Below are 13,896 nucleotides of genomic sequence, written 5' to 3'. Positions count from 1 at the left end.
GGAGAGGATAGTATTAACATATTTTTCGCATATTTTGGCAAACCCTGGTAGCAGCGATATAGGCCGATAATTTGCGAAACTTTCCGGGTCTAGGGAAGGTTTCTTCAGAAGGGCTCTGACCATGGCCCGTTTCCATAAGGATGGAACGACCTCAGTGGATAATGAAAGGTTAATGAGGTCAAGAATAACTGAACCAATGGAGTCAAAAACCTGATTGATGAGAGCAGGGGCAATCACATCACTGGGGGATCCGGATTTCAGCTGGTGAGCATAAGCTTTTAGAATTTTCAAATCCATTGGGGGAATAGTATCAATTCCTCGGCCTAGCAGTTGGACTAAGCTTTGTGGAGGGGGGAACACCTCCTTGTCCTGATGGATGCGGGAAGATAGAATAGATATCATCAATTTTTTTTAACCCCTTCGCTGCTGCGGACATTCCGCTGCAGCGCTGGGGGGGGCAGGGGGGCAGCGCGGTGGGCCTGTGCTCATGACGGAGCCGCTCCGTCATGAGCCACAGTTGAGCTGTGCTCATGACGGAACGGTTCCGTCATGACTCCGCCCATTTGCGTTGTCCCCTCGCACAGGCGGGGAAACAGCGCCGCGCAGGCGGAGCGGCCGCCAACAGGATTGTCATGACGGAACCGTTCCGTCATGAGCACACGGCAACCGTGGCTCATGACGGAACGGTTCCGTCATGAGCGGGGAAGGGGTTAAAGAAGAACTGCGCCAAATTATTGCACCGCCCTGAGGGGTCAGTAGAAGAAGGGGTGGGCTCAAACGGCTTGAGGAGGGATTTGGCGATTTTAAAGAACAGTCTGCCCCAAACTGTCAGGTGAGGCCCGCTCCAGAAGGGACCACAAGCAACTCCAGACCAGTTTCGACCTTTTTAGACCTCATCAGTGAGATTAAGCTTGCATCCTGTGGTGTGGTGAGCACAGGCCCACGTCGGAGCATACCCATTGCACTTAAGGCCTAAACTGCCACAACAAGGTGATGCATGAAATGCATTAATCAATCTCAGCAACTGGCAATTGCTTGGGGCCGCATTCAAATCTATCGTTTTTTTCACCCACCATGCCACTCTAGGCAAAGGTCACCTTATGCAAATTAGTACCGACCCTGCTCCCCACAGGCACTATCTGCCCAAACTTCCAGGCAAAGGCTGCCTCCAGAATGGAACACCGGGCTGGTTTTGACATACTTATGTCTCATGAGTGAGTTATAGCTTGAGTCCTATGGCACAGTGAGCATGTGACCCATGTCAGGTCATACCCACCACACTAGGGCATAACCTGCAACAACAACAAGGTGATGGATGTAATGGTTGAATTAATCTTAGCCACTGGCAATCACTCAGGCCACATTCAGGTCCATTGCTTTTCGCCCACCATGACACTCTAGACATACAAACACCTTATTCAAATCATTACTGACCTTGCTCCTCATGGGAACAGTCTGTGCCAAACTGCCAGGTGAGGACCCCTTCAGAAGGGACCACAAGCAACCCCAGACTTAGGTTTCATCAATAAGGTATAGCTTGAGTCCTGAGGCACAGTGAGCACGGGACCCACTTCTGGGCATACCCGTCACACTCAGGGCATAAATTCATAATTTGCAACAAGAGGATGATGGATGGAATGTCATGCCACTCTAGACAATGTTGCTTCGTAGTTCTCCTCTGCTACCATGATGTTCTTCTCAGATTTGGGCTGAAGGCTACGTCTCATGTCAGGTCTGGTGCCACTACTTCGGGAGATCTTTCCAGCTGGCGTTCTACTGGTTTCAAGTCACATACTGCGCTTAATTTCAAACTGCTGACCCCCTGATGAGTATGCGTGTTGCTGTAGCTGCTGCTTTCATTACAAGGCCCTAGAGTGTAGTGCTTGGACTCCTGCTCTACCAGGCTCTGTCCTGGGCCTCCTCACCTCCGCATCAGTGCTCCTGACTCTCTAAAGGAACGTGCAGAGCACTTTTGCTGCTGCCTTCACTTCCTTTGCAGCAGCAGCTTCCTCTACATTAGCTTCTTCACCATACTTGCACTCTCTTCCTGGTGCAGTGTCTCAGCCAATAATCTGGCTGCTTCTACTACTTGGGCGCCTTCTTATAACACCCCATTGATGTTTTTCTGTCACCTCAATACAAACTATAGAGCTTCCCTGCTTGGATACCCGCCAATAGCCATGCCGCACGTGGAGCTTATTATTACACGTCTTTATTCTGCTGCGTGTAATTGCGAACTCGACATTCTAAAACAAGCTTTCATGGCATTGCACTCTAACACCTACATCACAGCTCTACTCTTCTGATGCTTTAGGTTAAGATGCTTCAGAAATTCCTTGGATTCTATACTGTGCTAACGGCGGGCCATTATCAGACTTTAAAATGGCTGCAACACCCGACGCTGCAAAGATGCCGTCAAGTCTCTCAATGATTTGCTCATGAGTTGTGGATGAGAGATCCTCTATTAATGGAAATCGAGAGTACTCATCCACAATTGCCATTAAATGATGTCCAATGTTGAGTGGACCAAAGAGATCAATGGCTATTCTCTCCCATGCATGCTTTGGAAGTTCTGGCATGGGAAGAGTATGTTGAGCAATGTTCGCCGAGAGGCAGTACATAGATGACAGGTTCTTGAATTCCTCTTCAACCTTCAATAAATGGAATTGTTCAGAAACCCATACCATGGCCAAACTTTCTTTCTTGGGTTGAGAGTAAGCACATTCTGTTTGGGACAAACTTCTACTGGCATATGCCACAATATGCCTTCAAGCATGGGGGTGTCTGCTGTGCTGTGCCTGGATAGTGCCTAACTCAACGGGGCCAGTGTCAAAAGCAACCTATATGTGAAGCTTTGGATTGAAATAGGCCATTTACGTAGCAGTTTTAATGGCTTGTTTGATTTTCTTGAAACTTCTCTCACATCCCTGTGACCACTTGAATGAAAATGTTTTCTTCATTAACTCTCGTAAGGGAGCACTTATGGTCACAAAGTCTGGTATGTATCTTGAACAGTAACTGGCCATGCCAAGAAATGAACGCATCCTAGAAACATCTTGAGGGGGATCAGTATTATACAGCGCTTGTACCTTAGCAGGATCAGGCGTCATACTTCCATCAGAAAAGATATGGCCAAAGAATTGTGATTTAGTCTTGTGGAACTCATACTTGTCAGGCCTGCATCAGTCAGTAAGTGACATACTTGACCGAGAGCTTTATCATTCTTCTTCTGTATAGCTCCAAAAATCAATGTCATTGCTATGGTTAAATGCATTCACAACCGGCTGTATGACATGTTGAATGACATCTTGGAAAAGTTCTGCAGCCAATTACACACAAAAAATGAGTCTTTTATTTTGAAACAGACCTACATTTATAGAAAAGGAGGAAAAGTACCTGCAACCTTCTTCAAGTTCCAACTGATGATAACCTTTATTTCAATCAAGACAAGAGAAAACCTAGGCACCATTTAGTTGCGTTATCATCTCAGCAATATCTAGACCTGGATGTTATTCTAGTTCAGTTGCCTTGGTTGCTTGGCACATATCAGCGCATGTGCGTACTATCAATGTCGCTACAAATGAACCTTGACTTTTTATGGGTGTCGGTGCAGCCAAAGTGTACACTTTGGTTGTCAATGGCTTAAGTCGAGGTAATGGAGACAATTCATGATATTTCTCTTCACACATTATAATTTATCGATGTGCCATGATCAATGATGAAAGGGATTGGGCAGTCATTTATTTTTAATGTTATTTTTGGACAACGTTTGCATGACTTTGGTGCTTTGGCATGTCGACTTTTCTCTGACTGACATTTTTCCTCAAATGCGGCCAGTCTGAAATGCGCTCTTTTCTCTGAAGTAAACATTGACATGGCCCAACCATCTTCCTCACTTCCACTGGATACTGAGGTGGCCAAACTGTTTGACGATGATTTAGACGACAATCAACTTCATTCAGTATTAATTTGCCTCAATGTCTCTGCTTGGCCTTGTGGGGTTGCATTGAATGTTGCCTATAGAATGTTCTGGTGGCCATTTTGTCTTTGCGCCATGACACACTTGCTTTTTTCTCCACTTTACAAACTGTCTTAAAATGGTTCTCTTTCCTACAGCCTTTACATATCTGTCCAATGACAGGACATTTACATTCAAGTGGAAATGGAAATCCACATCTAAAACATAACTTCTTTTCACTTGTAGACAGCACTTTGTGTCCTTCAGCCTTTTGTTTTGTCTTATTTTTTATGTTCATGACTGATTCACTTTGGGCACCTCAGGCCTCCATGTCAGTGGCTTGTGTTTCAGAACGCTCCTCAGCTCTAGCAGCCATCAACACTCACTCAAAACTAAGAGTTTCTCTCAGCATTCGTCGTCTGAATGAATCTGATGAGCATCCATCAATAACTCTAAGTCGCGTAGCTTCTTCATCAGTGGATGACCTTGAAGGTGGAGCTCTTTCTGCTCCTGTTGGCTGTTCATTTCAGCCTGCGTCATTCATTCTGTTTCTGAGGTCTTGCAAGAGACCAGCCTCAGAGTTATCATGGACAATCATGGCTTGACCATCAGGTTCTCAACCATCAACGTGTAAATTCTTTGCAACACTTCCGTTGTCTTCATGTGCTTTACAGCGGCTGGAATTGCACTTTGACTACACATGCAGGAAGAATCGACTCTGATCTTCAATAGCGACACCCAAGTGTCACGCACAAGCAGTTTGCTTGGACCACGGCAAACTCTCTGGGAGCGCGCGGTCGTTCTTTGGGTTACTTATCCCCTATCTCTTCGCCATTTGTTGTGTCTTCCCAGCCTGGCTACCCGCCAACAACCACGCGGGGCTTTGTATTACACGCCATTATTCTGCTACGTGTAATGGCGTACTCCACATTCTTAAGTAAGCTTTCATGACATTGAACTCAGACACATATATCGCAGCTCTACGGAGTACGTCAAGAGCCAAAAGGTCTGCATTCTAAAAAATCGCAAGACACTACACAAGCCACTCCTTCTCCACTCCTGTCTCACAAAGTAAGATGACTTGCAATTTTGTTCTTCCTTTTCGCCAACAAGAAAAAAGCTTGTTGATACATTGAATATTACCAGTACAGAAAAATACATGCTCAACTTCTATTCTTCTGCTTTTATCCTTCTCATTGTGGCTGCAACCAGCATGTCACAGCCTCGACCATTTAAAATAGGAGAACCTTCCTTATAGGAGAACCTTCCTATACTTGAACACAATGGACAAAACCTTTTGAATCCTATTTAATAGCAAAAGGTGGAGAAAGATTCACACCTTTGCGCAAGCAACACATTCTCCTGCATAATTTGGGCATAGAAGGCAGAAAATTATATGAGAACTTATCTGAGATTTCTGAGGGTGGAGGGAAAGAATCTGATGCCTAATTAGATGTTTACCAACTTACTTTTAATACACTACAAGAGCAATTCAGTCAGAAAATTAATATTGTCATGGAAAGGCACACATTTTTGGGAACTCAGGAAAAAATGTAAACAGTAACCTCCTATATAGCTGCGAGTTTGGCTTATTAATAGATTCCCTCATTCGTGATCAGTTGTTTGGAATTGAATATACCAATAGCCCATCTGTACAAGAAAAACTGTTAGAAAAAAATCCAGATTTAAAAGGCGCATTAGCAAAAGCAGTAGAATTGAACACACAGTGCTGACTGCATGAAAGAAATAAACAAGCATTGGCATAGCCAATAGATCTCACCTTTGGGACCTTATAAGTGTTTAGCCATGCAACAGTTGCATAACTAAATACTTATAAGGTCCCAAAAGCGAGACCTATTGGCTATGCAAAGCGGCCGTGCGGCCGTGAAAGTGAAAGTGAAAGTGATCGCGATCAAACCACAAAGCGGCCGTGGGGCCGCAAAAGTGAAAGAACGCGCGGCGCGCGCGCCCGCGCACATGCACTGTAGCTCTAGGCTGGCTTGGTAGCATTTTTTGGAGCCCTCTCAATAAGTCTCACCAGACCAGCGCATGCGCTGGGTCAGGCGAGACCTAAAAAAGCTCAGTCTTGGACACTGGCGGAAGTTAAGTTATTAAAGAAATACGAACAAACTGCAAAGTAGAAGGAGCCCACAACCCACAAAAAGGAACTCTCAACTAGGAAGGATGAGGACCCCACTATTTCCAATGACAGACTTAAATGCTACACCTCTGGTAGTAGTGGACATCTGGCTAACAACTCTATATGTCAAGCAAGAGGGTCCTCGTCTCTCTAATTTGGAAAAAAGTACAATATTAACACATGCCTTAGGGCATATTTATGTGATATATTCTGTCGAAGGAGCAGAGAAGAAATTGTTTTTCAAATAAATGAGAACAACAACTATCTAAAATCCCCTAAGGGCGAAATTTCTTTAGACAACAAACCTGTAATACTATTTGCAGACTCCTGTTCCCCATTAACATTTCTAAACAGTTAAGTGTTTAAGGAAATGGTCTCTGAAATTACATTTTGTTTTAGTACAGCCAGACATTAAGCCTGGTAGTTACAATGATGATCCATATCTCTAGAGGGTATGGTGAGAATGTGTATTACCATTAAGGGTAGATCCACAGTAAGAAAAGTTGATGTCACAAAAAGTGGTTCTAATTTACTAGGATGGAGACAACCAAAAAATCGTGGGATAAAACTCGATCCCAATTGCTCTAATCCTGTCCTCCTGGTGAATCAATCTATGTATATAAGCTAGGGTAAGATTGGTTTGTTAATGAATTATCAACACTACACAAAACTACAATCCAATGCTACACCTACAATTCATAAGAAGCGCTCTTTTTCCCCATCCTATGCAGGCACCATTAGAAAATAAATTAGGTAAATTATTTGACATAGGGATCATAAAACCCATTTAATTTCTTAATGCCTTGCACCTGTAGTCATTGTTGCTAAATCAGGAGGAACGGACATAAGATTTAGAGCCATAGTTATAAAAAATGTGACACAGAGTTGAATTAGGCAGGAATGTGCCATATTTATCTAAATACAGTGCATTACTGCACAATGTGCTGCCTAGTGCCAACGCAGGCACTCTTGCACCATTGCAAGCAGGATTGTTTTTGTGCAGGAAGGAGCTCCTTCCTGCACAAAAACAATTGCCTGAGTTATTTTCCTCTCTTTATGTGTGCCGCAGAACGCAGCACACATAGAAAGAGGAAGTAATAAGGAGAACTAAAGATATTTCTCCTCAGTACACCTCACCTGGGAAGCCGTTGCACTTTGTCACATTTCCAGATCTACCAGTCATGGTATATCTGGGAATGCGTCAAAATCCATGGGTTATGCATACGATGCCCACGCACCACCCAAGGAACACCTCCCTGGGGCAGAGTAATGCAACACAGTGGTTTGTGCTGCATTGAGTTACTCTGGATTTGTCAAGCCACTCAGGGCCAAGCAAGAGGGCCTTGTGTTACTTGATAAATCGCATCTTAGGGGTTGCGTAATTTTTGAACCACACAACCCCTTGATAAATATGGCCCTAAGTGTGGCTCTGCATCATTTGAATGCCAATATTTGGGTTACTAGGCATCTTCTTGCCCGCATTTATGAGAAACTTGCCGTGACTAACAGGTAAACTGGTCTTGACTAACAATGCAGCCTGTTTTAGCATGCACGCCTTTACTAGGGACTTTCCCCTTTTTTGTGTATGATGTTCGGCCTAGCCTAAGCGGCTACCTCATTCCAACACATAGTGCAACTTATACTAGAAGGCTCATTTAATATCCTTGGCTTTTGGGCTGACTTCCTGATATTTGGGTCAAACAAAAAGTATCATAATGTCACCTTGCATTGGGTTCTGTCAAGGCTGAGACTGGGAGGACTCACAATTAAAAGAGAGAAATGCCACACTGTGGTAAGGTCGGTAGGGTAAATTGGCCTCATAATATCTCAAGATGGAATGTGACCCAAAATGGATCTTGATGAAGCTTTTAAAAAAAGGATGAGCTTCAATCCTTTCTGGGGCTTGCAGAATTGCATGCCAAATTTGTTAAAAATGTTTCTAGCCCAGTGGACCTGTCGTACGGTTCATACTTTCTCAGTAAAATTGTGCATTTGTTGGACACCATAAATGTCAAAACTGTGCAAGATTGATTCTAAGCACACCATCAGGATATGTTGACCCGAGTCCTGGCTAGCTCACAGTGCACCATCTGTACCCCTAACATAGCAAGGTAATAGGTGGTATGTACAACCTCAGAACATGACAGCCCTAACTCCCCAAGGAAATTGTGAAAACAGATCTAGAACCCCTTTGTTTGAGAACTCATGCATGCCCAAAGGGCGACACAAGAAATATTCAAATTGGCATTTCAATATTTATTGAAGTAATAAGATTATTGTGTAAAATAAGTGTGCTGCAATAATCAATAGAAGGAAACAGAACAGAGTAATCAGCATCACGAGAATGGCAAAGAAAATGAACAATTCAATGATTGTGCTGTTACATAGAGTATAGGGGCCCGATTCACAGAACAAACTTAAGACTAAATCCTAAACTTAGTACCATTCTGGTATTCACAGAATGCACCTAGTACTTCTGGTATTCACAGAATGAACTTACTACTTTTGCTATTCACAGAATGAACTTAGTACTTTTGCTATTCACAGAATGGATTTACGACTCCTAAACTTACGTCCGCACTCGGGCCGGAAATTCCGGCCCGGAGGCGGAGCTTCCGGCCCAGAGGCGGGGCTTCCGGGCCGGAGGCGGAGCTTCCGGGCCGGAGGCGGAGCTTCCGGCCCGGAGGTGGAGATTTCAGCCATAGCTAAATCGGCCGGAATCCCCACCTCTGGGCCGGAAGCTCCGCCTCCGGCCCGGAAGCCCCGCCTCCGGCCCGGAAGCTCCGCCTCCGGGCCGGAAGCTCCGCCTCCGGGCCGGAATTTCCGGCCCGAGTGCGGACGTAAGTTTAGGAGTCGTAAATCCATTCTGTGAATAGCAAAAGTACTAAATTCATTCTGTGAATAGCAAAAGTAGTAAGTTCATTCTGTGAATACCAGAAGTACTAAGTGCATTCTGTGAATACCAGAATGGTACTAAGTTTAGGATTTAGTCTTAAGTTTGTTCTGTGAATCGGGCCCTATGTGTGCATATAAGTGCAGTTGTATTTGTGCTCCAACCTAGCGCTTCTTAAACTAGTATGCCTAGGGTGGGTGAATCTGCCAGAATCTCTGTAGGGTGCTCTAACTACCCAGTTACCTGTGGGCATGTTTAATCTGGGAGCGAGTCTTGGTATAAAGCTGGGCACCATCCTTCCCAAGAGGTAAACAGGATTCAACTGGGCTGGAATTCCGGCATGGGGCGACCTTCACAGTGTCCACAAAATGCTCCTCTAACTAGGCAAATAAGTGATGCTGTTTATATAATAAACTTCACTCATGTTGCCATGCCGAAGTCCCAGTCAGGCTGTCATTATTGACTCTAACCTGACAAAGCTGTCGCCGGCAAAAAAAATAAACAACATAATTTTGTGGAGTGAACTTTAGCTTTTTTACAGAATGTTCAAGACTCTGATAATATGCCTACAAAGATGTGTAAGTGTAAGCAAAGTTATTTCATGGATCATTATCCATAAAAGCATGCCAGCAAATGTGTGTTAAATGTCAACGTCAAGAAAAAGATGTCAACTTTAAACATGAGCATGTAAAATGATGCTTTCCTGCCCGAGCCTAATGTGACCACATGACGGAACTTATGCGTTTTCTCTTAAAGAAAAACACCCACGTGTCATAGAAATCTGATTGTCAAAGTGCTTTTGACCAAGTTAAATCGGCCATTGCCAAATCCCTGTCACTAGGTAAATTTGATCCTAATAAACCTACCCCGCTGACCACTTATGCTAGCAATAAAGGTCTGGGTGTCACTCTCCCCTAACTAGTTGATGGGGAATGAGCAGATAGTTGCATTCACTTCTCGCTCCTTAAAGGGACTGTGGAATAATTACTCTGTAGTAAGAGAAGCTCTTGAGTACTATGGTGTTACTGGGCTGTTAGAGACTACCAGTGTTTTCTCTGGGACATGCCATTTGTAATTAGGACAGACCACAAACCCTTAGTCTTTGCTTTTACTACCAAAGGTTCTGAGCATACCACATCTAGAATCTCCCACAGGCTTCCTATGTTGGAAGGATGTTACTTCAAGATGCAGACTGTCTTTCACTTATACCTTTAGAAATGGATACTAGTGATGAAGAAGGCTTAATGGATGAAGTGTTTGTTGCAGTCAATCTAACAATTGTGAGTAAACAGGAATTGGAAGAGTGCATGAAAATTAAAAGAATTAAAAGCACTAGAGAACAGCATTCAGGACGGGTGGCCTAATTCAAGTCGTAATCTGCCATATATACTGGAAGGTGAGGGCCATCCTGTCATGGAATGGGACCGCCCGCCATTGGTGCGGGGGTCCCGTTGGTGAAATTAGGATGCGCCTGCCTCACTGGAGGGCGCATCATGCGAATCCTGACATTGCGGCAGGCGGTGCTCTCAGCACCGCCCGCCGCAATGCCCAGAAGGCATGTCGTGCACTTCCATGCACAACATGGCAGGCACCGCGCGGTGCCTGCCATGTTGTGCATGGCACTGCAGGGGGTACCATAGGTACCCCCCATGTGCACCCCCCACCCCCCAGAATCCCTGAGGGCCTGCTACAGACCCCCAATGTTGAAAACCGCCTGCCTTTCCGTGGCGGCATCGCCACCACGGAAAGGCAGGTCCACGCCTGCATACTAATATGGATGGCGGTGTCTACCAGACACCGCCACCATATTAACTGCTTTTCCACCCGGTAGGCAATCGGGCGGATTGCCTCCCGTCCGCCATGGTAATGTGGCGGGGGGAAATTAGCAGTGGGCGGTGATTTTTAGCGGGCGGATCGCCACCACCATACTGTCGGTGGCGATCCGCCTGCTATACTAATGACCCCCTAACTGTTATGAAAGGGGTGGTATGAAGAGGTGAGAAAATCATTCCTCCGTGCAACTTGAGAAAAAAGATTATAGACTGGGTGCATTTGGGTAATTTGGGTTTTAGCCTGACCAAGCACAAAGTGCATTCTAAATATTGAAGACCAGGCATGGACAGTCTAAGTGCAAAGCAAAGTGAAGTAACGTCATAGATGTTCTTACTGTTATCGATGTTCTGAAAGTAACAAAACACACTCTCTCAGAAAGGTTCCCCTCAATACTGTACCTAATAGAACTTAGATCCAAATGGTACTTGACATTATAGAGCCTGTCCAACAGAAAATCCTCAGTGAAAAATATCATACACATTGGGTTGTGACTAATGGCCTGATATAGAGACTGATGGATGGGTTACTCAGTCACAAAGGTGACAGATATACTATCCCCATATTATAAGTGCCATTGGACATAATGCCATGTAGTATGGCATATGGGAAAACAGTTACGTTTGTGACAAAGTAAATCATGCATCGAACTCTAAATTAGGTCCTAAGTGTGTACACCAAATCCCCACTGAAGTATTGATTGGTTTCTTGCACAAAAGCTTCCTTGATGAAGGTATCCCGGAAATTCCAATCACAGACAATGGGGTGCAGTTCCCTATAGTTTAATGCAAGCCTCACTCAAAGGAATGTCAATGTATCACCTAAATACATCCACACACCAATGGGTTAGTGTAAAGAATAAATATCATAGTAAAGGAATGCTTGCAGAGGGCAGAGATTACGAGGGTACTGGCCACAAAGACCTTGTAGGAAGTATCACAGTTGTCCCCCCCCCAATGCTTTTAAAGGATGAAATCCTAGGACTAAAATCACACCTTCATTGATTAAAACATGTGCCCATGTTTAGGTAAATAGGAGAGAAGCATAGAAAAATTTGAATCTCACCTGATGAAATACAAAAAAAGTATAATTGCTTGAAAAAGCCCACTTTTCATCGAGTGGATTAGATGAAATTGAGGTTATCCGCTTTTTGCAAAAATGAGGGCAGTATATTTTCTCATCCCCGGAAATTATTTGCCTAGGCTGAAATGTGGCTGTGCTGGAAAATGGACAAACTTCGAGTGTTGACAGAAGTTCCAAATTCAATTCTGTGTCTCAACCCATCTCAAATCCTCTGGATGATGTGATGATATCTCTAGCAACAATAGGAAAGCATCACTAAGAGGTGCATGTGCTCCACCCAAGTGGCATGAAAATTATGTTTTTACTTAAACATTGTTCTGATTTTGTTTATGTATTTTACTTCTGCAACCTCTTTCAGCAAGGGTTTGCTCTACCTGCTGGTTAAGGAGATGTCCCCCTCATGCAGCCTGTTCTTTTGTTATTTTCTTCGGGTAAGGAGGAGTGTTATAACCCTTTTTCATTTCCCTTGTTTCCAAACAGTAGTTCTCTCCCCCTCTCTCATCCCTTGTCCTGACCATGGGACGTTCTGTTGAGTTGTCAACTGTCACATCAATTGTGAGAGACTTGCTCACTGAGGTGGGAGGAAGTTGCTCCTCTGACTAAGCTGCGACCTCGGTGTCCCAGTACTATTGATGTTGAGCCTCAGCATTGAGCAGATACTCTAGAGGCCCTGGTGGCTCTAGTTATATATGACATGATCTCAAGGCTTCAGAGAATAGGCCTCATCTACTGCCCGGCTCCTGGATAAGTAGGTTTAGCTCAGTTTGGCCTTACATTTTAAGTAGCTGTTGCATCTGAAACACTTGATCCACCATGGATCGCCTACTCCTCAGCTTGATTTGGGACAGGCGTCATTTGGTTTTACAACCAAGAGAAGAGTAAATTGTAAATGGCTAAGCATATATCTTTCAGCAGTCTATCAATTATCCTCTGAGACCATAATTGTGGAGTGACATGGTACATGTTGGACAAGCGAAACTCCTTAGTGAAGCCCCTGGAAGAGACAAGACGCTGCAGCTATAACGCCGCAGAGGTTAGGGCTGAAAAACAGAGGGAAATTAATAGATATGTGTATTATTCAAGATGTTGGTTTAAATATCATTAGTTCTGTACCAAATAAATGCTCTGGAGCATGATTGTGAAAGCTGCAAAACATTAACAAACATAGTAAAGTCATCCAAAAAGCTAGGTATTTTTCAGACAATTAATACAATACCTCTTGTCTTTGATGGTTGACACATTTGCATTGACAGATGAGAGCTTCTTTGCCAACATAACTAAAGTTATGACAAACAGAGTTGAGTTAATCTAAGATAAAGAAAAAAGGAAAACATTTAGGTCTTTAGTAATAAATTTCTGGACATGATGCACATGGTAGATACATATATTTCTGTAACTAAGACATGTAAGGCTGATTTTCCATTAATACAATTCTATACATATTTGTCTATGCACATGAAAGTGTCTATGTTTGTGGGATTGGGAAGGGACTGCAAAAAAGGTGGATATATACTGCTCCTAGTAATTACCATTAACACAGTAAGCAGTATTTATCATGTGCAGTAAATATCTCCTACTCAGAGAATCCACTTAAAATTACATGTGAAATTGGTGGTTTCTACACCAAATCAGGAGTGACGCAACAAAGCATAAATTGCTGCATTGCATTACTTTGCCCTGGGATGGCTTTCACATGGGCGTTGCATGGGTGTTCCCACGCCACTCCCATAGATTTTGACGCTTTCCTAGATTTACCATCACTGGATGGCAAAAAGATATGCCAAAAAGATATGCCTTCTCATCTTTATTTCTCCTTGTTACTTCCTCTTTCACATCGAAAGAGGAATATGGCTCACAGGATTGTTTTTGTGCAGGAGGATGTCCCCTTATTTGCCATACGGTCAGTAACATGGGCAATCATACACATCGAATTTCATGGGACACTCCTAATTGGGCCTTTAGATTCCAGGGCAAAGCATCATTTCACACATA

General features: G+C 43.8%; 1 protein-coding gene across 2 annotated transcripts in view; it reads right to left on the bottom strand.

The window, feature by feature from the left end:
- Positions 1 to 13,896, bottom strand: part of LOC146831505 (adhesion G protein-coupled receptor E1-like) — a 722,905-nt gene that overhangs the window by 17,392 nt on the left and 691,617 nt on the right. For both annotated transcript variants that reach the window (XM_085605840.1, XM_085605842.1), the window contains one exon: positions 13,121 to 13,212. In XM_085605840.1, the coding sequence (XP_085461966.1) occupies positions 13,121 to 13,212 (92 nt within the window). The remainder of the gene's footprint in view (positions 1 to 13,120; positions 13,213 to 13,896) is intronic.

Source organism: Triturus cristatus, chromosome 5_1 (genome assembly GCF_964204655.1).
Source record: "Triturus cristatus chromosome 5_1, aTriCri1.1, whole genome shotgun sequence".
NCBI classification, from domain to species: Eukaryota; Metazoa; Chordata; class Amphibia; order Caudata; family Salamandridae; genus Triturus; species Triturus cristatus.
This window is presented reverse-complemented; position numbering and strand designations above follow the sequence as displayed.